The following is a 26,407-nucleotide window of genomic DNA, read 5'->3' on the forward strand; positions in this document are numbered from 1 at the left end:
AGGCGGCTGAGAGAAAGGGCGGGGACTTTGTTAGCCGTTGAGGCCGGCGCGCGCGTCGGCTGGTGTCGGTTCCTTACCTCAGCCTTGTGTCACGCGCTCCTTTTCCCCGGCGCCTCTGCCCACCCCTTACCCACCCGCGCTCTTGGTCTCGCCCGTTTCTCTCGCGTCGCTGCTGCTGCTTCTACTTCTACTTCTAGTCTGGTGCGGGCAGGACCATGGCGGATGTGAGTAGTCAAGAGAACGCGGAGGGGGGAATTCTCGGCCCGTTTACATGACTATCCGCCGGGCTGAGAACCGCGGGAGGGGCCGGTTGGTCCAAGAAAATAATGGCTGTTGGGTTTATTTCACTTTTTTTTTTGCTGCTAGGGCGGTAAAGTTGAGGTGACTGGGTTGAGGGGATTTGAGGTAGAGCCTGTGGGGCGCCGGAAAAGCCGCACGAATATCCCCCAGCCCAACTCCTTCACAGGTGGGGAGTCTTCCTCAGGTGGCCCTGCTTGTGGCAGAGCAGGCGCCCTTCTTGGGTGTGCCTTGGCTTTCCCCCTGTTTTAAACTTTTTGAGAGAGAAATGAAAATCGACATTGTGCCTATTAGGTTCAGCCTCTTGGTAAGGGCCTCATTAACGTCAATTAATGTGTCTGGGCTGCACAGTTCCACAACAACTCCCGAGTTTATCATTGTTTTGGGTCCTTGGTTTTCGACTTCTGATGTTTGGCCGTCACTTGACAACATTCTCTGACCCTGGAAATAAGGCAGATGCTCTGCCGCAACTTGAGGAGGCAAACTATCACTTTAAGGAGGGCCCTGTTCTGTAGAAGTTTGTGAAAATGGCATCTTTTCTGTGCTCCTTTCCCTTTCCAGCAGGACTCCAGGGCTCCATTAATAAGTGAAACCAGAAGGCGCTTTGAGGCAGAATATCTACAAGGTTGGTGCAGTACCCAAGCATTTCATTTGTATCCCACACCTGCTGTGTTCCTGACATGGCAAATACAGGATTGGTGGCTTTTAAGCCCAGTAGCCCATTGTAGGCCAAATACGTTGTACTGGGTTAAAAAAAGAGGATCTTTTGTACTTGGAATGTTTGGACATCAAGGGACAAACAGCTTGAGTGAAATGCTACGATTTTATATGGCCGCCTCTAGTTAACCTTCATATTTTGCTTACTAGGTTACCAGTTGTTTACCAGACTTAGATGCCTCTGAAAGGAGTTTCCTTGTCTGCCAGTGTCAATTATTCATCTATTTTATTTAACACCTCAGTAGTATACATGGAATTCCCAGTTTTCCTAACCAAGCCATCCCTATGTAACTACCACAAGGTTTCTTTGTCATGTACCTTTGCACCTTGCCCTCGGGCTGATGAGCATTAACTATTGTTGGATGTATTCCATTTTTAGTACGGGCCAGACTTGAAATAGTAGGGCAACATGATATGCATTAACGATACGAAACATTGGGTATGTATCAACGATCCCATGTAGTACGTAATGACAAGCAATTTTGTGTATCCTGCTTGTTTCTTGGCACTTCTTCCTCATGAGGAGCCTTGACTTCTCATCATAACTTTTCATGACTTCTCCTGGTTTGGCTTGGTCATTGAAGCCATGTGCCATTCTACAGATCTCCTGATAGCTGCCCTTTCTCACCCTGGTAGATCCAATTACCAAAATTTCCATGGCTTATCTGACACTTTGAAATGATCATACTTTTCTTGTGGGCCTTGTCAAAAGGCAGGGTGTACTGCTCTATCATCAGCAGTCATTTTGACACATTTCCACTGATGGTTGCAGAGCAAACTCCAGTGCAGGCTGTCTGAAAGGGGAAGTGAACATTTATCACACAGATAGTATGAAACAGGCTATGTTCTCTTATTTGTCCTCTGACACTTACTTGCTTTTATTTGTTAGCAATCCATGAAACTAGTTAATAGGTGTATGTTGGTTGTCTTCCTAATAAATACACCCAGTTCAATATATTCTTCACTGTGGTGATCCTACCTATTAATGCATCATTGTTTCTGCCTGAATCAGCCTTGACTTTCCATCACATACTTAGGAGTTTGTAGCCTAACTAAAAGCTACCTTCTGACTAAACACTTGAAGGATTGGGCTGTTATGAAGTAAGTCCTGATGATTTTCCAAGCGAAGTTACAGGGAACCAGGCAGAGGGCCTTCTCAGTAGTGGCACTTGCCTTGTGGAATGCCCTCCCATCAGATGTCAAGGAAGTAAACAACTATCTGACTTTTAGAAGACATGTGAAGGCAGCCCTGTTTAGCGAAGTTTTTAATAATTGAAGTTTTATTCTGTTTTAGTGTTCTGTTGGGAGCCGCCCAGAGTGGCTGGGGAAACCCAGCCAGATGGGTGGGGTATAAATAATAAAATTATTATTATTATAGTTGTGTGAACTTCTGATGCTGTGCGCATTGTTCAGTGAATTAAATCAAAAGATGCATTAGTCAGGGAACACTTTTTCTCACTCCTCTCATATTCTTCCCTTTTCTGATCATGAGCTAGTGCAGAGCTTTCCAAACTGTGTGTCACAACACCTTAGTGTGTAGGTGTGTTGCATGAACACTCCCTATGCTCCTCCTGGGGCTGGAAATGGTTTAACCTCTGGTTTGCTAGTAAACTGAATTACTTTTGTTGCAAAATGATGCATGTCTAAAAGTGTGTTGCCAACATGAAAAGTTTGGAAAGCTCTGAGTTAGTGTTTTTTTTAAAAAAGTCCACAAACCAGTTACATAATCCTGCTACATTTTAAGGACATTTCCCTACCTGTAAGCATTTTTGGTGCACCAAATGCAAACTTAACAAGCTTTTAATGACTTTTCCTGGTTTATCTTGGTCATTGAGGCTATGCTCCATACTACAGCTCCTGATAGCAGCCGTCTCCAGCCTGGTAGGCCTATTTACCAACATTTCTGTGACTTGTTTGACACCTTACTAGGCCACAGTTGCCTTGTGGGCCTTGCCAAAAGGCAGGGTGCACATACTAACATATATATTTTTAATGTTTTGTAGACACTTGGAAATAAAATATATAAAGCAGAAATAACATGTCTTCATTATCCCAACACGTTCTCTTAAAATTGTAGTATTCCTGCTCAAACTGTTAGGAAACATATGTATGTGTCAGTTTTTAAATCTGGTCATATTTTCTAATGTCATTCTTATTTTATTGACCAGCAAAAACAGATAAATATGATTCTAGAGATACAGAGAGACTACAGCAAGATGATACCTGGGTTGATAATTTTCTGATATGGCGAGATGATAATGTGGACGATACATTAAAGATGATTGATGAAAGCTTTCAGTGGAGAAAAGAGTATGCAGTTCATGGTAAGATGTTTGGTATCTAATTCTAAAAGCAGTTGCTTTCCAAACTGCTTCGCTGCTTGTTCCACATGCACCTCTACTTGATAGTTTTGTCCTGCACTTTTAGGGTGAGTTGTTAATAATATAGTTAAACCCCCAAAGCAGCCTTTGAGTAAAGACATTACGTTCTATACTGACAAAATACTGCAAGTAAATAGCAGCAAAGGAGAGCTGGTGTTTAATTGGTAAGTATACAATTGTGTGCATCCCTCCAAAGTCAACTACAGTATATAGAAATATTACTGCCCTAAATTATGCGGGCACACACTGTTCCACAGACAAATTCTCTGCTTGAGAATAATGCCTGATGTTTAGTTGTTTTTCATCACTTCATGGGATTATTTTGCTATTTCTATCTGTACAACAATGATTTATTCACTGACAAGGGCAGTCTTCATACAGCATCCAGGAACCAAAATATTTATTCTTGGTCTGACAGTTTATTGGTGCTGCCCTTGTGTGTTCAGTCTATTGGGGGTTCCTACTCTGTCATAAGTGAGAAGAGGTTCCCTAAAATGCTTTAAATTAAATATTACCCCTAACCCTTTTCCAGGCTTCAATAACTTGTCTTAGAACCCTGCCGTTCCCTATTACAGGATAATCAATACAATATGCTATGTTGGAGTTATAATGGTGTGTTTTGGTTGAAATAAATAACTGCCCCGCCCCAAGTCTTGCTTTAGAACTTCAGGATTTTGTTATAGTATACTTATATGTGCTTATAAAAATCTTGCTTTTCTGTAGACTTGACAGAATCTTCACTTCCAAAGCGGTTCTTTGAACCTGGTGCCATTTACCTACATGGTTATGATAAGGAAGGCTATAAAATCTGTAAGTCTGCCTGTTCATCTGCTTACTCATTTACAAGTAATGCAAATGTAATTATGGTTTCAGAGTGAAGAGAACTAAACTTTATGATAATATATACAGTAACAGGTTATTGGCATCTGTATTTGAGAAGTAATAAAACAATACTGAGGCCATATCACAGGGAGGTAGCTATTAGGCAGTCTTGTATTTAATGAAGGCATGCAGGGTGTAAACATTTACTTCATTAGCCCTTCGTTTTAGGAGACACATCTTCAGTATCACATGAAACTAACTATGCTCAAGCATATTCTGTTCAAAAGTGCTTATGTGTCTTTCCTCTTCCTCAGTATAGCTTCTTGAAATTTGACTGATTTTGTACACTGATTGCTAATTCTTCCACCTTTTGAAGAAAACCTTTGGTGGTTTCAATTTTTCAACATAGTGGATGCCTTAGGAAGGCATCTGATGGTGCAACCCAATTCCATTGGAATAAATAAATGTGTCTTTATTGAATGGGACAAAGATTAGTGGGGTAAGATAGCTGGAAATAATGGCAATCTATTTCACATCTGGCAACCAATGCACCCCTTAGATTTCAGATAGTACATGGGTAGATGAGTCTAAAACGCTCAGGACACACAGTTCATTGTCCTCTAGCAGCTATGGTGGCTCATCTACCAGAAGTAATTTATTTATTGTTAACTGGAAGTGTATACTCTAGTCTAACCAAACTAGGAGGTTCCCCTGTCCATGTACTATCTGAAACCAAAGGGGCACATTGGTTGCCAGGTTAAAAAAAAATTCAGCTCAACTACCTCACTAGATTGTTCTCTTAGGTCTGTAGCCCTATTCTTCTCCATGGGGCTCGCTTCTGAGTTGACATGTATATGATTTTACAGTAGATTAAGTAGATTTCGTTAAGAAAATTATATTTGGGCAAACCATATATAAGTGGATTTTAAAATCCCTTCCTAAAAGGACTCGCTCAACATGAAGACATGTTTTATATCTTGCATTCATGTTTCAGAGCATGTAGGAGGAGGCAAAAATATAGATTCACATTTTTCTTTATAATATCTTTCTTCTGTCGTTTTAAAAAAATCTTCCAGGGATTTAAAATAAAATGCAGTGAACAAAACTGTATTATAACTAATGCATGATAAATAAAAATGTATGTACCTTAGAAAATAAGAATATCTCCTTTACTTAGGAGATAGAAAGTTCAAGAATAAGGGCATAATCCAACCCGTGGGAGGGGGTGAGTTGAATTGTATAGAGTTGATGCTTTGCTTAGTCCTGCTGGCCTGCATCCTTTATGTGTGTAGGTTGAAGCTTTGAAGCAGCATAACATTGGAACACACCTCTCAGCCAGATTGCTATGCCATTTGAAGGCTGCCTTATCAATTTGCCCCCCGCCCCCTCTATCTACTACTCTCACAGATGTGGCAGGGCTGTGGATATGGTGGTTGCCTCACTTCTCTGCTAAAGCCCCATGGGGCAGCATCAAGTGTCTGGGTTGTGTCATAAGTAGCTATTAGGCAAACATGCATGTTTATTTGTGTTTCTCCCACCCCACTCCATTAGTTTGGTTCAGGGTGAAACTTCATGTAAAAGATTCTAAAACTCAATTTGAAAAGAAGAAGCTAGTAGCCTTTTGGTTGGAACGCTATGCCAGACGAGAACACGGAAAGCCTTTGACAGTGGTATTTGACATGGCTGAAACTGGAATTAGTAACATAGTAAGTATGCATATTACTGTTTTCCTGTTGATGTGTCTTAAACAAAACATTTCCAGTTGGAAAGTTATATACAGTCATACCTCGGGTTGAAGTAGCTTCGGGATAAGTATTTTCGGGTTGCGCGCTGCGGCGACCCAGAAGTAACAGAGCACGTTACTTCCGGGTTGCGCTGCATGCGCAGAGGGTCAAAATGGCGTCATGCGCGGAAGCAGCAAATCGTGACCCACGCAGACGCAGGTTGCGTTCGCTTCTGGATGCGAATGGGGCTCCGGAACAGATCCCATTCGCATCCAGAGGTACCACTGTACTGCCTTTATGAAGCCTTTTATAATGGAGTACTTAGATTTAAATTATTTGCCTTTCAGCATAAATCTAACTGTTCTGGATTGGCTTGTTTATGAATCACAGCCAAAGCCAGCTGTTTAATAAGAACTATGCTGAGTGTACTACTTACTTAATTAGCAGTAGAAAGTGCTGCAATCATACATTCCGTTTTGCAACAAAGTTCCACTAATTTTTATAGGTTTTAGGGCCTGTTCTCTCAACAGTCTCAGAACTCTTAACCATTAAAAATAAAGGCCTTGACGTCTTTTATCCATGTAAACCTTGTTAAGACTGCCAGATGCTTCATGATACCATCTCACAGAAGTATTTGTCAGGCCTATATGCATAAAGTAACCCTTTAAACTGGCCTGTATGTGTTGCTCCAAGCCAGTTTGCATATATTTTATAGGGTTACTTCAGAATCAGCTTGATATACAGTGGTACCTCAGTTTATGAACTTAATCCGTTTTGGAAGTCTGTTCTTAAACCAAAACCGTTCTTAAACCGAGGTGCACTCACCCTAATGAGGCTTCCCGCCGCTGGTGCCCTTCCACCAGTCGGATTCCGATCTTAGACCGAAGCAAAGTTCTCAAACCAAGACACTATTTCCGGTTTTGCAGTGCTTGTAAACCAAATCATTCTTAAACCGGACTGTTCTTAAACCGAGGTACCACTGTATTTTTGAATACGGTGAGATATTCTAAAATTTAAAATGTTGAAGCACCTTCAGCACTGGAGCTGTTGAACAGAACTTTCTTGACGTTTTCTGAAAGCTATAAGTAGAGTTTAATCTTTTGTTAATTGGTAATACATCTTTATTTTAGGATATGGATTTTGTCCGATACATCATCAACTGCTTTAAAGTTTATTACCCTAATTACCTCAGTAAGTATGATAATAGCATTTATATTATACTATAGATTTAGAAAATAAATGAAAAACAAGAGTTTCTCAAATCTGAGGGTAGTACCAACCATAGTACAAGCTGGTTCCTGAAAATGTGAAGAATTCATAGAAATCTGAGGTATATTTTGAGATGTTCAGTGGATTCGAGCCTCATGCTGTTTTTCTCCCTGCCCCTGCCTAAATATTTTGTCTGCAAAATGGATTACAGTAGGCATAAAATAGATTGATCCTAGGATATAAGTGGCACTTTTTTTATAGCAGCAGAAAATAATTCTTCACAACTGCCATGTTCACAGTATAGTTCTTTTCACAATTGGGGGGTTTCACTATCCAATTACTTCAGACAGTCTAATACTCAATTAATTAACAAGGCCTTTCACAGAGCAGCTATTGAATTGAGTTTTGTAATTGTCCCCCTCATAAATATTTTTTAAAGTATTTCTATATGTATTAGGTAAATCATACTAGGGAGTAAAGAATGAACTGGGTACACTGGGGCTTTTCCTGTCCCCCTTCCCAATATAGTTTCTGGTATCCTGAAAAGCCACTCCAGGGAATACAGTTGAAAGGCAGCCAGGGGTAGTGGTGGGCAGGCAGCACACCTGTGAGTGCAAAGATGCATTTACCATTTATTTTTAGCTTTAGACTTCAGCCAATTAACCTGGGAGCAGACACAGATAAGATTGGGCTTTCAATGTAGTCTTTCAAAGTTTTGATTGCTCCATTTTATTTTAAATGTTTTTATTAGCTTTTGTGTTTGATTTCTCAAATACAGCTGTTAGGGAAAGCATTCTGCTCATATCTTTATAATTTACTTTTATATCCCTTTACAGACTAATGTATCGATGATAAATTTTCAGTTATTTTGCTTATAACTAAGGTGACTCCCACCCCAAGAAATCTAAACTCTGGCCTATTTTCCACTGAATAATGTATTTAAATTACACATTCAGAATTGCTAATTTATGTAGTGAAGAAAATGAAGAGGGGAGTTTAACAGGACAACAAATAAAGTATTTTCATTTCATAGGAAATTTGACAGTGCTAAAATGCTATATTAACCACAAAAACCCTCTTCTATTGTTCATGCAGCAAAAATTGTGATCTTTGAACTGCCCTGGATAATGAATGGTAAGTTAAAATTTTAACTTGTCTTATCTGGAAGGATTGTTATTCAAAGTTATATTTTATGCAAATCCCTTATTATTGTTGACAGGGGAATTTTTATATGATTCTAATGTTTTTGTACAGTGTATCTTGTGTCTTATTTTTACCTGTCCCGAACATTCAGGGAAGGCAATGACAGCTTAAAAAAAAAAAATTAGCAATCAAATACCATCTAAAATGTATTTGCTTCCAATATTTGCTAACAAAACTAATGGGAAGTAAGTTGTGATTGTGGTCTGTGTAAACAAAATAGTAGAACTCTTTTCAAACTATCTTCCCTTTTCTTACCCAGCTGCTTTTAAAATTGTGAAAAGTTGGCTGGGTCCGGAAGCAGTGGGTTTGCTGAAGTTGACTAATAAGAATGAAATCCAGGAGTATATCAGTGCTGAATATCTTCCACCCTATATGGGTGGAACTGTAAGTATATTGCTGCTGAACTTAATGTTTGTATTATGTTGTGAAGGGAAAGTATAATCAATATATAGACTATACACAGTTTTGGAATTAAGTAAACAATTATAATGCATTTGTTTTTAATGATTAATTTGTGTTCTACTGTTTTGTTACTAATTTCTGCTTTTAGCTATTTTTCCAATGGACTTTTTCTGTGTACTATGATTGTTTTGATTGGTTTTCTGTCTTGTAATTATGACCCTCTTTGGGGACTGTGAAGTTGTTATTCAGCATATAAATAATTACTGTTTTTAATTCTGTAGTCTTCACAGTCATCAAACCACCTGCTTCCAGAGTAGCAGTAGTATTGTTTTAGAGCAGGGATTATTTTTTTGGCTTCTCAGATGGATTAAGCCTACTAGGGCTTTCAATCTAGTCTGTGGTGTGATCTTTGAGACCTTCTGCTTCCTGGGAGGGCAGACTTTCAGCCTGTCATTAAAGTGAATAATGACTTATTACTCAGCTGTGGAAGCTATCATGCAGTCTTCTGATATTCACATTAATCATATTCCTGCTTTGGGTTGTAACTTGAGTTTTAGATATTTTAATTCCATTAAACATCAACCATAATTTGTTAAAAGGCATCCTGCGCAGAAAATGCTGGAAACGCGGTCTGAACACCATTTCCCATCCATTAGTAAGATTTGTGAGATAACAGAATTGCTGAATTAATGCTGATTAACTGGGCATTAACCAGGTTGTATACCCAATGATACACTAATGCTTTGATTTGCTTATATTCTTACGTAATTTCCTTAAACACTAAATGTAGCAATATAGTTCTTGATGTTTTCTTCTGCTTAGAATGCACAGATAAAACCAGTCAGAGTTGAGGACCAAAGAATGATTTTGTGATTATGTTTATCTTTCACCACCATCTCCATAACACACTAATATCTTTGTATTACAGGATACCTTCAAGTATAGTTATCCTCCATTGGTTGATGATGATTTTCAAACTCCATTGTGTGAAAATGGACCCTTGACTGGTGAAGATGAAGTTGAAACCAAAGAAGAAACAGACATAGATAACAAGGAGAGTCCAGATTCTAATGAAGAACAAACACTTAATTCAAAAAAGGTATCCCTGGACTGAAGGTTGCATAGGAAAGAATGATACAAACAAGTATTTTATGGCAACCCTCCAAGCATTCAATGTTAAACTAGTGCAGTGAATAAAGCCTAAAGTGTCATTGGTTGGATATTATGTTCTTGCTGTCAGGATCAAGAAACCAGCCCAAAAAATCATAGAATTGTAGGTGTAGAATCTGACATTTGTCCCTATTGAAATTTCTTTTGTTAGTTTGGGCCCAGTTCTCTATAATCTGTTAAGGTAATTTTGAAACCAAATTCTGCCTTCATCGGCATTGGCTACCCCTCCCAGTTTGATGTCATCTGCAGATTTGATAAGTATCCTCTCAATTCCTTTGTTCAAGTTGTTTATAAAGATGTTGAACAACAGGTTTGGGTAAGAACCCTGCGGCACCCCACTTGTCATTTTTTTCCAAGATGATCCTTCCCAGTACCTTAATTCTGTGCCTGTGAATGTGTTGCTTAGCTGTTAACATTATGCACCAGTTATCCAGGAATCCTAAGCAATCCTTCTGAGATACCAGCAGACTTTGCCTAGAGGAGACACTTCACACACAAACACACACTTCCCTTATTTTACCTTATATGAGAACTGGAGTTACTTTGTGAAGCATACACACTCAGCAAAATTTGCATGCTTTAAATTTTTGAGTGGTGAATTTTAGAACACTTCATAAATGATTTAAGTGATAGAAAGTTTATCAACCTTTTCTTGTGCGTTTGTCTATATCTGAGCTTGGAATGTCTCCATTAGAGTAGTTGTGGTCCTGCATAGAGGATCTATATAAGTTGGAGTTGTTCCTACTTACTTACTTTTAGCCTTTTTTTCTCCCTAAAGTGCTAAGTACTATCAGAGATGTCTCATTTAACCCTTGGTTTGGCAACTAAAGTGGTGTCCATGTGACATGGTACTGCCTTGATAATATTTTGTCTCAGTAATTTGGGCACCTTATTTATTTGAGAGTGCATGTTGAAAGTAACACATTTGGATCTACTGTACTGCAGTTACAACAACAACAACAACAACAACAACAACAACAACAACAATAATAATAATAATAATAATAATTTATACCCCGCCCATCTGGCTGGGCCTCCCCAGCCACTCTGGGCGGCTTCCATAAAAACCAAAAATAAGTAAACATCTATGTTCACTTTTAAAAAGTACTGTGTAGGGGTTACTATGGAGAGTTAAATATACATAGTTTTTTTCTGTTAGATGTTCCTTTCAGGTTTGGGGCATTATAGTTACCTGAATGCTCTTACAGTTTTGAAAGCATGCACTATATTCCATCACACTCCTAGCATTTATTTATTCATGTTCTTACATTAATATCCCACATTCATTCTGTCATAGACCCCAAAGGAAGTGTACATGTGAATCCCAGGTGGTCAGTTGCTCAGGCACTGACCAGACCCAGACCAATTTTCCAACTGCCAGTTACATTAAAAAAGGGGGGGAAAGGTTAAGACAATTCATTCCATGTCTTCAATATAGTTACTTCATCATTCAGTCCTGCCAACTTTTCATTGATTTGGTCTGAAGTCTCTAGGTATTTTCCATTTCCATTTCATATCTCTGATTCTTTTTCTTTCCCCATTTTATCAAACACCCATCCTATCATTTTTAGTTATCAACTGTGGAACAATACCAAGTGTCATTGGGAAATCCAGATGCACTTTTGCCATACTGGATGCTTGTGATGTTTCTGATATTATTAGCAACTCAGTCTGCCTTAATATTTCCACCTTAAGACAGGCTATGGATATGATCTCTCACAATAAATTCTTCCCTGCAGCTGGAGTAATGGCTGATGTACTTTCATTTCTTTAGTGGCAAGAAACAGAAAAGGAGTTAAAGATTTTTCATACAGGGGATTCCCTCATCGGTTTAACCTTTATTGCTAACCATAAATTAAGCTTTTTGCTCTGCCTTAGACACTTTAATGACTAGTTTTCCTTTGTGTTCTTAACAACAGCAATTTAGAAATTTTCAGATTAAATTTTCACCAGCCGATAGAGGGATTTCTCTAAGTTTTGGTTTTGCTTGTCCCAGAGGTGTTTGAGAGGGGGTGGATCTGTCTAACTATGAAAGGTGCACAATGGGCACAATGTCAGTTTCTCAGCTTGCCAGCTCATTTTCACTCCTGTTTAAGCTGCCAGGCATAGACAGCAGAAAACGGCCTTGATCAAAGTATTTGAGGTTGCTCCCAGATCACTCTTATCTTCCAGAGTTATGAATAGTCAGACCATCTGTCTGGCTATTATCAATCACCACATGATTATCTTCTGTCAGAGGAGAGCTAACAGAAACAGCCAAAATGCCATTCCTCTTGGGAGTCCCCAAGTTCATCAAGATGTTGGAATAATACACATGTAAACAATATTGTTTAATTTGTATAGCTGAAAATTGTGCTTGGATTTCTGATAAATTTCTGATAAATGTTTTGATGGAATGGGGCAGAAAATTGGATGAAGACTAGGAAACCTCAGACACACCAGGGCATCTTAACCTTAAAGTGTATTCCCATTTATCAAAAATAAAAACATTAGCTTCATTAAGTGAAAACTTTCAATATGTATAAAACTCTGTTTACCTTATCTCAAACCCAAACAAAAAATTGTTAAATGTAGGTTTAGTTAGTGATAACTTTCATTTACTGAATGAAGCAGAGTCCATAATTTTCAGGCATGTCCTTTTATTTGATAGTAAAATATAATTGATTCGTGAAAAGTGTTCCTTGTTTCTGTTTCCCCAGGCAAATTTTGCAGAACAAACTCCAAAAGCAGAAGAGTGTGAAAAACAAGATTCCAAAACAAAAAATGCAAAGAAAGCACTAACCACTTTTAAAGGACCTTTATTGCACATCAGGTATTAGTAATAATTTCATTAAAAATGTAGTTCTTTCCATATTGTAATAGTGCTGTTCTGTGTCTTGAAAATTACTTGAACATGAAGGGAAATATATTTGATATTTTAAGAATTGTTTCACATCTGATTCAGAGGTCTTCTCTGAAGCGCATGTTTCTTTACGAAGGACACGGTGGTGTTGATGAAGTCAGGGTTCTTTTGGCAAAGAAGTTCAGACACCTGGATTTCTAATGAATTTGGAATATGTTGTGATGGATACACATTTTATGAGTGTATTATAGCTGCTTTTCTCCACCCCTCACAGCAGTATCCTATTATGTAGTCAGTTAGTGTTAGGTAGTTATAGTGTGGGAGTCAAATACCGTACCTTAAGTGGAGAAAAATATCTACAAAATTGCTCTGATTTTAATTATTACTTTGTTAATTTGTATAGTGCAGAAAAGTCTGTAAATTGAACTGTAACACCTGTTGAAGTGTAGATGTTTACTTTTACATAAGCTGTAACATAAAATATCTAGAAAATATCCTGATGTGCCGTAAGAATTTGAAAGCCTTTGAAAATGTGACTGTTTCATTAGAAATTTGAATTAAAGTTTTTGTTTATACAAATCTGGTATCAATCTAGATTTTGGGGGTGCAGTGGAAAATCTGTAGCAGTTGTATTATTGTGATGTTGATTACATCTGAAGTTTGTACCACATAGGTTTCTGAGCAGGTAATTGAAGATAATTTTGGAACACAAACTTCTAATATGGCATAGGAACATTCCAACCTAAGAAACATAATTCAGAACTTCTAGCATTTGATTTTGTCACTAAAATAAATTCTTCATGTGATTATAAATGAATGATTGATAAGTTCATCACTTCCACTTGTCTTCCAGAAAAGAAAGGATTATTTCATTATTTCAGCCTAGTTATGTCATGTATATCACCCAAGCATTTGATATACATCAACATTGCAGTCAGGAATTCCATATACTATAGGCAAGCAAGTGCATGAAATTCATTGTGGCAGGTGAGCAGGTTGGTAGAGGAGTAATACAGCACTCTGAAACCAAGCAGACTGCTGGAGGAGTGAAACCCCTTCATCTTCACCTGGCGTAGAAGTGCAGTTTTCAGCCAGCCAGTCCCCAGCAGGCTAGTAACCTCATTGACTTAGGTGTCTGTAGGTTCATAATGTGTTTGTGGGTATGGGAGAGGGGGAATAGAGATTATAATAAAGATGAAATGTTCTAACATTTTTTCCAGATCTAACATGTCTTAATTTGGGCAAAATATATTCCCACATTTTAAATTTCATTTTGCATTGTGAGTGTTGTTATACAGATAGGTTGGTGTGCATAATTCATTATTGCAATGCCTATTTGTTGGGATCCAAAGAGCCACCTGACTGGTTCTGTGCACCAAGCCTTGGGCTTGTGTTTCTCAAGCAGCAGTCCCCTAAGCTATGTGTCAAACCTCTTCTAAAGATGAGGAAAGCTCAGAAAGCAGTTGTGTTACAGAATGCGAATCTACTGCTTGCATGCCTTCAGGGCATGCAAAATAGCTCTTTGGGTCCCAGGTACTGAGTTGAGTGTTAAAAGTGCATATATTTCTGCTACAAAATAAAATAGTAATAGCAGACTTTGCCTCAGCATATGTAAAACACTTTCGTTTTTTCTTAAAATGTTGAACTGATACAGCTATTTGGAAGTTCCTGCTGGCCATAAGTGTTGCAGCTCACAATTTTCATACGCAAGAGCCAGATTCTGTCTCGCCCATCTTCCATTTAAAAATTATATCCGGTAGTAGGGCTGTGAAAGCGTTTGGAGAGTTGCTGCCGTTCAGAGTAGACAGTACTGAACTAGATGGACTAGTGATGTGATTTCATGTCAGGTAACACTACACATAAATATATATATATATTACTTACCCAAAAAGATGACAAACAGTTGTTTTGCCCTTGGCTTGTTGATGCTTCATGATACTTTGTTAAAATACATGTGTATTTTCCCAAACACATATTTCTTAAAACTCGGAACACAAAATGACTCCTGGATATTATGAGTAAAATAGAAGTATGAATTGCTTTTGAAGTGAAAATTTCACTGAAAGGACTGTTAAAAGTATTTGACATTTAGCAGTAAACGTTGAAGGATTGGGTTAGAGCCTGTTAACTGAGAGATAGTGTTCTAAATAAGCACAAACTTGATTTTTAAGAGAATGAATGAATTTTGTAAACCTGTAATGCAAATGCTTTAATACATATTTGTGATTTTTCATTAGTCCAGCAGAAGAACTGCATTTTGGGTCCAAAGAAACTGGAGAGAAGAAATGCTTGATCGTTCTCACAAATGTGACCAAAAATACAGTGGCATTTAAGGTAAATACTGTGTTTATGTGGTGATTAACCTGACTGAATAGTAACCATAATAGCTGATGAAATGGTTTTCAGAAGGTGTCCATAACTTTCTATGACAAAGCTGTCAAACCAGGACCAGATAAATGATCTTAAAGGTGGAGTAACTATATATTTTTTATATTATACTGTATAACTGTATCTCATCAAATGTTTGTCACTTTAATATTGCAGTGAAATGCCAGATAATAGCAGTGAAGTATCAGGAAAGATACCCCAAGGAAGAACATGATATGCAGTTTATAAAGCTAATGTGGAAACGTGTGTAAAACTTACATGGAAAGAGTGAGAGGAGATCTTACTCTCCCATTATACTAGAACTTGTGGTGTCCTAATGAAGAATTAGCAGTACAGTGAGTTGAGAGCAGAAGAGTATATTGTTTTCTTTGGCTTAATTTACATAATTCATTACAGTGATTGCTTAGATTACATTTAAGAAGAATTGGGTGTTTTCCTTGGTTATTTGTTATTGATAAGTAGTATCAACAATAAAAGGTTTGTGTGAAGTGTTCAGCCAGTGTGGTATAGTGGTTAAGAGCAGTTAGACTCGTAATCTGGGGAACCGGATTCGCTTCCTTGCTCCTCCACATGCAGCTGCTGGGTGACCTTGGGCCAGTCACACTTCTCTGAAGTCTCTCAGCCCCACTCACCTCATAGAGTGTTTGTTGTGGGGGAGGAAGGAAAAGGAGAATGTTAGCTGCTTTGAGACTCTGGTAGTGATAAAGCGGGATATCAAATCCAAACTCTTGTTCACGGTTAAAGTCTGGCACGCATATATTCCTGTTGAGTAAACATACAGAAGGTTCTCATGACTCCTGATTTTGCATCCTATACTTCCCTCTTTGCGCTATTGCGCTCTCGCTCTCTCTCTCTCTCTCTCTCTCTCACACACACACACACACACACACACAGAGCATTATGTGGCCACTGTGCATGCCAAGTCCTCGTTGCAAACTTTGGGCTTCCCCCAAGCATGTTGATACGCCTCCCCCCCCCCCCACACACTTGGGAGAGTAAAGTTTGGTATTTTGTGGAAGTTAAATGGAAGATTAGTGTTCAGAAGCAAAATAACACAAATGGAGAATACTAATCAAGTTTTTGTCCCACTGGTAAGTTGTGAGCGGAATCTAGTCCTCTACCTTGTTAAATAAGAAAACTGGTAGCATTTAATACAATTACACTTTGTTTAGGTTAGAACAACTGCTCCTGACAAGTACAGAGTGAAGCCAAGTAACAGCAGCTGTGAACCAGGCACATCACTAGATATAATAGTATCTCTTCATGGAGGTAAGTAAAATCTTTTACACTATTGTATAAATGAAATAAACAAGTTCTGTAATGTACATTACTGGCAGCAAGCTTGGAATTCTACATGTACTAGAACATAAGCATTAGTGAAACCAAATAACTGTTCAGATTTCATATGACTGCTTCTGTCTAGTCCAAATCTCCCAGTTCAACCTTTCACTCATCCCCAGTAGTGGAGAGATGAAGCCTGTAGAATTCCATAGGCCAAAATTTGAACAAAACAAACCCTAATAAAGTTCATTGCTCAATCTCTTTACAAACCTCTATCATTACTAGCCTGTTTCTAAAAATTCTGTTGTTTTTCATGCTTCCTGTAAATATGCAAAAAGTTAGCTACTGATTAACAAATAAATATACTGTTAAAGAGGCCTCGGATTCAAGTTGTGTACTATTTAAATGACCTTTTTTTTTGCTTATCAAAACTTTGACATTTAGGAACATATTTCAAATAAGTAGCAGCCTCCTTGATGTAGCATAAAGATATTTGAGTTATTTTCTAGAATGATTAGGAGAGCAGTTGGCTTGACGTTGATATCATATATATATATATATATATATATATATATATATATATATATATATATATATTGATTCTTTTTGTGTGTGTATATAGTGTAAACATTATATTGAGCCCTGCCCTAGAGAATTTAAGAATTCAAAACATGCTGGATCCTATTAACATTTAATTATTGTTATTTTTTATTCTGGAATTGGGCTGCATATTTAATGTTGGATGAATAAGTAAAAGGTAGTGTATTCTTTCAAAAGTGTGTGTATGGGGGGGAGAGAGACTACTAGAATGTATACAACCTGTGTTTGAAAAACTACAGCAACTAGATTTTAGAAGAATTTATTTTAGGACAGCTGTGTGATAGGTATATGGTAAAATAAATTAATCCCAAATTATTTATATGCCCCATGAATCTGCTGTAAATTAGTTTGGGGATTTTCATGAACCTACAATTAGCTTATGTCCACCAGGGCTTGTTATGGGATCTGAACACCAGTTACAAGATGCAATTTGAACCCACATTCATGCTTTGGAAAACAGCCCAATTCAGACACAAAGTCTGAATCCCACTTTGGAGAAATGATTCTTTTTGCCTTTCTCTGCTACTATTATAGGGATTTTTTGGTTTTTGGTTTTTTTAAAAACCTATCACCTACCCACCCATGCCCACTTTTGACCAAAATAAATAACATTTGCTAAGTAGATAAAGTCTGCGAATTACAAGGGGCACCTTGTAGATTGAGATTAAGAGGGGCACCCTCTTAATTAAGATTAAGAAGGGGTGAAATTTGTAGTCATGGAAGCCCCATTTGAGGGGCTTTCATGATTTCAGAAGGATGACAGGAAGTGGCTTTCTTGCAGGTACAGCCTTTATAATTTTACATTTTAATCTATGAATGTATCTTATACTCTTTCATAACTCTTTTGTGAATTGGCAAATTTTGTTCAGTGCTTCTAATTATTGCGTATCTTCAGTAACAAACTAGCTTTTTGTATATGTAGATATAGTCAAGGGTGTGGGTTTTTTTACTCGTAGTGTATAAACTTTTGAAATACTGCCTAAATCCAAAGGAAGTAAAATTGTCATGTTAATTAAACAGGTTGTGCAGCTTCCCTGCAAGATCGTTTCTTGATTATGGCAGCAGAAATGGAGCAGTGTTCTGGAACAGGAACACAAGAACTGGGTCAGTTTTGGAAGGAAGTTCCAAGAAACAAAGTGATGGAACATAGGTAAGCATTTCACGTTGTTTTGGGGGACATATTGAGCTGCCTATGCAACTGAAAACAAGTGTTCCATATTGCTTAGTATCTTGGTAGGTGAAATTTGCCAGAGATGCACCCTTGGTAGGCATGGTATAAAATAAAGAACGACTTGTTAGTTCCTTCCTTAGGAGTTGCACAGATACAGCTCTTTGAAATATTTACTGCTGGTGTTTATAATTACAAGTATGGTAAATATGTAAAAAATGATTTAAGAAGAAAGAGGAAACTTGCCAGTAACTAACTGCCTGTTCTAGAGTACAGAGCAGCTTTTAAACATGAAAAACAAAAAAAGCTACTGGGAGGAGAGTAATGCAGCATGTGTGGCCAGCTGCAGAACATGCATGGCAAGCTTTACCACACACAAAAAAAATGAGAGAGGACTCACCTAGACTGGTAAAGAAAAAGCGATTTATATGTGTTATGTAACAATATGCCACCTGATGGCGACGTTGAGTCCCGTTTTTCTCTACCTGTTTTCCCTGTTTAAATTTACAAAGCTTTAAACTGAAATGCGTCTTTGATGTGTCTAGATCCAGCCAGAATTATCTATTGCCCTTCAAGCCCCCTTCCTTTCCCTTTCAAATCTAGTACATGTGCACAGCCGAAGATGAGAGCCAGTCTCCAAAATAGTGTTCTCATCATTCCCCTTCAGATTGTGTTCTCCCTAGCACGTAGCGCTGTCTGTAGCTAGTCAGTGCTTATGCAAGCTTCCCAAACCATTACCACTTATGTTTTGTGCAGGTAATCTTGTCCTTCTGATTGCTGGTTCCTCAGAAATATGGCTAGGTTTCCTTTTGACTCCAGCTCTCTTATAATTGATGATGATCTTCTCTTTGCTGGTCACTGTGGTGGGCAGGGGCAAGGTAGGGAAGCAGAAATAAAGGCTGCATCATTGAACATATGAAACAAATACCAGCAGGGAATGGAATCTGTGAAGCAGAAGAGGCTTGGAGAAAGAAAGAAAAAATAACCATGTCCTCTTACTATTGTACTACATTTCACTGTTCTGCTGTTTCTATTTGTCCCAGGTTAAGATGTCATGTTGTGGAAAGCAGCAAACCTTCTTCTTTAACAATAAATGAAAATTCATTCAATGTTCCTGCAAAAACGAACGAAGATTTACACATACAGGTAACACTTGTGCATATTAATATGTAGCTTCCAGCTGGATCTGTAGGAATGTGCAGTGCATTGGGGGCTTTCAATATCCTCCTCCCTCCTGTAGCCTTTAGTGCCCTTGAAAACCCGAAGAACTGAAGGTTGGAGACTCCCCTCCAGGGTGACTGTTGCTGCATTCTAAGGAGCTGCTCTTTAAAAAGCAATAGATAGTGGGAAATTCAGGACAGAAAGAAATGAAGTATTTTTTTACAGAATTATGTAACTGGCCATTAGGCCATGTAGTGGCCACAGTATCTAATGTGAGGAACAGTAATAGTGATAAAGAAAGTACTATGAGCTTGGTATATGTTGAATGTATGGCTAGCACATAGCTTGCCTTACTTATATAGTACAACATAGGCATATTTTCAGCTAACTGATAAAATACGTGTTAGGCATTAAAATTGTGTGATTTATTTATTTATTGTTTACTCCCCCCCCCCCTTTTCCAGCTAACACAGTTATTGCAATCTAATAAAAGACTCCGAGAACAGATTGATCGTTGCGTCTGGTTCCAGCAATTGACTCTCTTGTTTATGTTTCTATTACTGGCCAGTACTACCTTTTGTATCTACTTGTTGTATGCGCCAAGGAGCTAAGTAGCAATGCTTTGTACGGTAAGCCCTCTCTGCAATTCATTTGGAAAAGGCAAAGAACCAGTACTATGAAACTGCCAAAAAGGAGATCTATATGAGACTCTCCAGAAACTGTGAATCACAAGATTGTGATCTATGCCTTTAATCAACAAGTAGAGTGACTTTGTTGATATTTATTAAAGTACAGGAAGTAAAACAGGATATTAAAGGAGTCATTTTCACTGGGCAACCTAATAAATGTTACAGAACAAAAGATGTTTATGACAATGTATTTTTACTTTTATTTCTGTCATGCAGAAGTATACAAGATGTATCAAAACAATTTGTGCATAAAATGTATTTCCCTTGAAATGAAAGTGCAAATTAGTAACAGTATTGGAAAGCCTCATTTATGCTATTTGTACATAAAAGGAAATGATACACATGCTCATGCAGTTTGAAATGGAAGAACTGCAGTCTGGGGGGTGGTCTTTATTCTTGCTCACTTCCTCCCCCCCCCCCCCTGAAATTATTACAGATATTTAAGATTATACTATTTTGCATTGAATACCTTGTAGCCATAATTGCCTGGAAATGCCTGCAATGGTTCCAAAGAGCCAAAATAAAAGTTAGTTTTTCCAAGAATGCCATAGTACATTACTATATACCATGATACCTGAAAAAGAATTGTGTAGGAACACAACTCTCCATTCTTCAGTGTGTCTTAATCTACAGAACTAAACTAGTTAGTTCAGGAGTGCAACTATATTATGCCATGAAATTTATTGTCAGTTTCCCACTAGGTTGGTGTTCTCTTGTAATTCAAGGACAACAAATAGAACACCATAAATTATTATTTGTTATTAAGTTTGGAATAATTCCTGTAATTTCTCAAATATGTGTTGTAAATCACGTGTGATATGGAAAAAAAGTAGGAAGGCACAGGTATACAGAGGAATTGCAAATAGCGCTTTTTGAAAACCATTACAAGAAAGCATTCTAAAAGATGAATAAAAACATTCCCAGTTAAACATTCCTTTTACATAACTATAACTATGCTATATGAAATTTAAAAGTAAGAGTACTCATGTTTTGGTTAACATTTAATCTTTTGTAAATCAGACAAGTTGTAACAATACATGGTGCAGTAAGTCATGTTTGCAGATGCAGTCCTAAGATCAGTTCTCAGCGCTTCTTTCTGCTGTAGAATAATTTGAAGCAAAAAATCTAAACCAGCCTGTACTCGCAATCAGGCACTCATTGGTTATGCTCTGGAGCACACAGCATGTGCAGGGACTTCCTCTTTCCTTCTGCGTATGAGAAGCTCTATGTGCACATAGGCACTTTTTGCTACACTCTTCAGCTGTTCCTATTTTATGTAAAGGAAAAAAAATCCCTGAGTAGCTGAGCTTCTGCATATGCAGTGATGTTGCTTCACTCCAGTGGCACTAAGCTCTCATGATTGAGGCCATAATTTATATCACATACTACTTCTTCCACTACAGTGTATCTCACCTTGATAATGCTGCTCACTCTTCTGGGTTCTTGTATTTTATTTTTAATTTATTAGTAATAACTTTGTGGGAAATGCAGTTTACTTTTACAAGTTAAACCAATTTTCAGCTATTGGTTTCAGTAGGCTTAAGCATGTATATCTATTTGACTGTTACCTTAATGTGTAGAATTTGGCTATGTTCATTTAGCTAAGCTTGAAATTAGGGAGGATGACAGCAGATTTATTTGGCTTGTTATAATAGTTTTATGAGTCTGCTGGCTTCCTATATAGTGCCTCCTTGTTTCAAATCCCAAACCCTAGGAAGATGGGTCTCTTGCTACCTACTCATTTTACTGAAACATTCACCAAGGTTTTGATCACTGAATTGACTTTTATAAAATTGAACATATTCTAGACAATAATAATGCAAGGTGATTTTAGTCAAACATTCAATGATACAGGTATGAAATGCTTTTATAGAATTTACCTTTGTGCCCATGGATTTGTTCTGTATTGGCTTACGGTTTCAGCTGATCATAAGAAACATATCTTTCTTATGCAAGTCACTTCATATTTCACAAACAAGCCAAAACAATTTGATTAATTGGTCTCTCATCAGTTGCATTACCTTCAGTTAAATTCTATTATTGTAGTTCCTCAGCAAGTCAACTGTAAGTACAAAATATAGAATAATTCTAGTCTCAAATTAATATTTTTTTAAAATGCTTATCAGTGAGTTGGATTAGATTTAATTTCACTTTGTTAAATGTTTTCAGAATATATTCATAAGCATATGCCAATTAATGCTCTTAATGGTCTGGTGCTTCAAATATTTTCAGTATTTTATTACTGTATTCATATTTTCTATGTAAAACCGATCAGATAGACAACGTTTTATATTTTAATATGTTATAAATAAATAACTGCATTTGTGAAACAAAAAGGGGGAAAACGCGTTCATTGTAGTTCTTAACAGACACAGTTTGGACATATGTTTTTTCAAAGTTCAGTTGCGTTTCTTGCTCTCTCTTTTTAGTGCAGATTGTATTTAAAATGAAATATTACATTGCCCTTCCATTCTACCTCATTTGTAACTTAAAGAAAATTCTTCAAGTTATGTAGCCCCATCGACTTTAGTACAATACAAATAACCAACCTTTAGCACATGCTGCTAGGTTGTGTTTGTGTTGTGTGCCTCCCCCCCCCCCCCCACTGCACACATGCCTTTGCCTTTTATAGAACCAAAGGGTTGCAGGTTTTATTTCTGAACAAAGAAGCATAATATTGGGATGTTAGGAAAATCATGTTCTCTTAGGTCTGAAAAAGAGGAACATGAGAAAAGTGTCCCTGGGTATGACCAGCCAAAGTTCAGACAAATAGTAGGTCAAGCATCTAGGCAATCTTACCTTTTCCTTGCCACTGCTACCCATTTTATGGAAGTACCCTCTGTGAAGGCAAGCATGCTCTGGTTTTTAATTTTCGCTTAAAGAAGGTACTTATGCTCTACTCTCAGCCAAAACAACTTCATTACCCCTCCCCCTCTTGAACTCTGAAATTTCTTTCTCAGAAAATATAAGGAGGGCAGGTTGTGCTTTTAACTTCCTGTAAAAACAGGCCACAGAATGACTCAGAAGCATGTTCAAACTCAGGAATGTGAGCGTGCAACCAAAATCACCCCAATCATCTCATTATTTGGGTTACACAGAGAGCTGATGAACTCTAGTCCAGAGCATACAGCTCATGTGACTTCAGTTCCTTCCCTCTCTTGCCCATCAACAAAGCACTTTAATCAGCTGTAAACTTGTTCATATTTAGCATTTCCTTCTTAGTTGTGTTGAGTTTGGGTGCACTAGCATCTTTCCTTTAAAATAAAGTATTGCCTTTCCCTCCTTAGTTCTGGGGCCTGGCACTGACTGGGAAGAATCAGCTGCAGATAGAATGCATGAATTAGCATGATAATAGGTAAACTTCCACTACCAGCATTGGGTTTCTACCTGAAAGAGCCCAACATTGGTCAGCGCCAATTCTTGCTAAAACATGTATATGCTAGCTGCTACTGCTATCGCTGAGCCTTCTGACCAGAGACGCACACACTGTTTACAGTGGGGGTGGGCTTTCAGTCCTCCACTTGCATGCCCAAATGCCATACTACAGATTTGGATGGAGGATTTACTAGTGGCCCAAACTCTCAACCAGCAGAGAAACCTTTTGTTCTCTGGATACTCCGAAATGGCTTCAAGTATTCATCCTCTTCACTCCCCCCACCTTTTCTACTGGAGCTCCTGTTTCAGACATTCATGAGCGAATGGGACAATGGAATGCTCCAGACTTCCTACCTCCACCCCCCTCTTAAGACAAGTTCTCAAAGTTATCCTCTCCTCTACAGAGCCTAATCTCTGGAAAGCCAGGCAGAAGTCAACCAGCTAATAAAATATGTAAATAAATGCTTTCTTAACTACAAGGAACACTAATGAAAAATGCTCAATATAGAAATAAGTTGCCCATGGCCCCACAACACCAACAGCTTACTTTAGGAGGAGGAGAAAATCACTTCCAAGTAATAACAGCTTGAAGAAAAGCTCAAACACCTGTTCTACAAATCCTGGGGAGGAAAGCAAGAAATTGGGAGTGTCATTTCCCTGGCAGGAGCACCGAAAAGGCTCAAAACAGAATGTCAGGGCTTCTTGCTAGCGATAGTGCTATTGACAAATTGCTCCAAGAAAAAACAAATTACTGCAAACAGCATCAGTTGTGTAAAACTTACCAGATCATGCAGAGGGTCTGCGAAACAAGAAATGAAAGAGCGAGGTGATGGGTGGTTCTTCCCCCTTTGTATGCAGTTCATTGTCTGTCTGAATAGAAATGACAAGCTCACTCTTAATTCATTAGGAGAGTCCTGCAGGGTGAAGTAGTGACTGATCACTACCGTGGAGTTCAAACACAAGTACCAGGAGCAATTGCCGCCTCCTACGCTTTTGTTTCCTGTACAACAAATTATTTGACAGGTACTCCAACTGATGCCATGTCCAAAAACGTTGCTCAAACAGGAAAAACTTGATTATTGGATACGATGCCAAGCAAAAGCTTACTGTCTTAACAACCTGCTACTGCTTTGGGTAGGCATAGTACTGGGAAGGTTGAACCACAATGCCCTAGGCAGACTTAATACGAATCAGAAAGCTGACAGCAAATTCTGTCACTAAAATGCATATTTGAGGAATTGTTTATTCCAGGGATGGACCTATGGCTCTTCAGATGTGGCTGGACTCCCAGCTCCCATCAGACCCAGCCAGTGGCCAGGGATGATGGGATTTCCATTCCAAAAACATCTGGAAGGCCGCAGGTTCCTTGCTTTAGACATTGCATGCAAAACAGCTACAACAAAAAGCATGTGCCAAACAATGAGCAACAGAAAAATAAGATGGCAATCGGGTCTTTTCCTCAATGCCAAGAGAGCCTGGCATTGAGGCAAAACCTACTACTCTTTGTTTCGTCATGCCTGCTTTCTTGAGAAGCATAACAATAAGCCACGACTGTGGGTTGTCTTCAACTAAGTCCTACTCAGAGTAGACCCACTGAAATTAATCTGCCAAAGTTAGCCTTGTCTATTACCTTCTCTGATTTCTGGCTTTGCTGGCTGGGGTTGATGGAAATCTGCAGTATCAAAGCTCCTCAGCCCCACTTAAACAACCAGCCTCATTTAAAAAATTGTACATTTCCCCAGAGATGGCCACCTGCCATATTGATGTAAGTGCCTAAAAGATATCAGAACATACTACAAATCCACTCCACTCCCCAGTGGGGAGAAGTTATGGTGGACCACGTGGCCACCGATTCCCCTCTGGGGGCGGGGGACGAAGTCCTGCATCCCCCGGAGTTTCCCAGCCATAATCGCCTGCCAGCAAATCCACTGGCTGGGGGGGGGGCGTGGCCGGCCTCATTTAAACTGAGGCGTGAGCCAGAGAGCTTCCTCTTTGCTCACTTCTTTGGTCCCCCGCTCTCCCTCCCTATTTTCAGGTTTCGAATTTGGCTTTGCTATGGACCTCGGCTGGTTGCCGTTGAGGGGCCTGGTAGGAATTTTCCCACTTGGCAAATTGGCTTGGGCCATTTGGTTTTCACCTACCTCGTAGCAATCGTCACAACTTTGTAAGGTTTGGCGGTTAGGCATTGATTGATCTTATGATGGAGGAGGGGAGGTGTGGCCATCAACTGCCCCTCCAAGCTAAAGGGTATTCCGTGAAAGGAATCCGGGTGTGTGGATCTTGTCTGAAGTCCGGGGCTGAGCTAGGGCCATGCCATGACTCCGTCAGGGAGCTCAAGTTGGTTTGCATCAACGGGGCTCCCCCTACCAGTGGTTGACCCTTATTGGACTCCCTACATGATGGGCAGGAGTCAGATATAGTCTGGTCAATTCCAGTGCCTAAGCCAATACCGCTCACATTCTGTAACCAATAAAGTTGTGGCCTAAATTTGCCCAATAACATTAACCTAATATCTGTGTCCTTGTGTCTTATTCATCAACGAGGGGGTGGTCTCGGGTTCTCGATGTGCAAACAGCTGATTTCCATCCCAAAAATAAACAAGCTAGTAATAACCGCAGCAATCATCCTCTGAACAACATCCAGTCATTCATCTCCAAATAGCAAGTTCACTGTTGATCATTCAGTGTCTACAACATCATGATCACTTTGCAAACACCCACATTTTATGTCCTCTCCAGCTCTATAGATTGCAGTTTGCACATTCAGCTGAACGTTACTTAACTGTATGCTTTTAACAGGCCACTGCAATGGAAACCGTTCCTGCTCCACTCGTGTTCTCAAAATAACGAGATTCAATGCAGTTCTTTTCCTCCATCTTGTAAGGAGACTATTCTGCCCCAAACTACTAACAGCAACAGTAGCATTGATGCTCATTTTTTAAAAAAATTCACTAATAACTTTGTTAAGTCCTAACTATT

The 26,407-nt window shown here is 38.6% G+C and overlaps 1 protein-coding gene and 1 long non-coding RNA gene across 3 annotated transcripts in view; one reads left to right on the forward strand and one right to left on the reverse strand.

Moving 5' to 3' along the window:
* The first annotated feature begins 49 nt into the window (after positions 1–49).
* MOSPD2 (motile sperm domain containing 2) lies at positions 50–22,390 on the forward strand. 2 transcript variants are annotated; one of them, XM_083734460.1, is made up of 15 exons: positions 50–224; positions 859–922; positions 3,183–3,338; positions 4,119–4,205; positions 5,769–5,923; positions 7,072–7,132; positions 8,246–8,284; positions 8,613–8,737; positions 9,684–9,854; positions 12,625–12,737; positions 15,005–15,101; positions 16,328–16,424; positions 18,057–18,186; positions 19,248–19,350; positions 19,830–22,390. In XM_083734460.1, exons 1-15 carry the CDS (start codon positions 216–218, stop codon positions 19,974–19,976), a joined length of 1,554 nt encoding a protein of 517 aa, XP_083590586.1. In that variant the 5' UTR covers positions 50–215; the 3' UTR covers positions 19,977–22,390. The 2 variants fall into 2 exon arrangements, with proteins under 2 accessions (XP_083590586.1, XP_083590587.1); XM_083734461.1 differs by having other exon boundaries at positions 862–922.
* The window catches only part of LOC310842525, a 58,391-nt gene continuing 52,441 nt past the window's right edge, over positions 20,458–26,407 (reverse strand). Inside the window, exons 8-11 of the long non-coding RNA XR_014563147.1 lie at positions 24,212–24,295; positions 23,977–24,049; positions 22,854–23,374; positions 20,458–22,764 (exon numbers count right to left, since the gene is read on the reverse strand). This is a non-coding gene — a long non-coding RNA (uncharacterized lncRNA). The remainder of the gene's footprint in view (positions 22,765–22,853; positions 23,375–23,976; positions 24,050–24,211; positions 24,296–26,407) is intronic.

This window comes from Podarcis gaigeae (genome assembly GCF_964106915.1).
Source record: "Podarcis gaigeae genome assembly, chromosome: 4".
Taxonomy (NCBI): Eukaryota; Metazoa; Chordata; class Lepidosauria; order Squamata; family Lacertidae; genus Podarcis; species Podarcis gaigeae.

Excerpts from the sequence above, each read along its gene's own strand:
- MOSPD2 (XM_083734460.1), top strand. Across the intron at positions 8,738-9,683 it reads CACCCTATATGGGTGGAACT|GATACCTTCAAGTATAGTTA; the intron begins GTAAGTATATTG and ends TTTGTATTACAG. Across the intron at positions 9,855-12,624 it reads AAACACTTAATTCAAAAAAG|GCAAATTTTGCAGAACAAAC; the intron begins GTATCCCTGGAC and ends CTGTTTCCCCAG.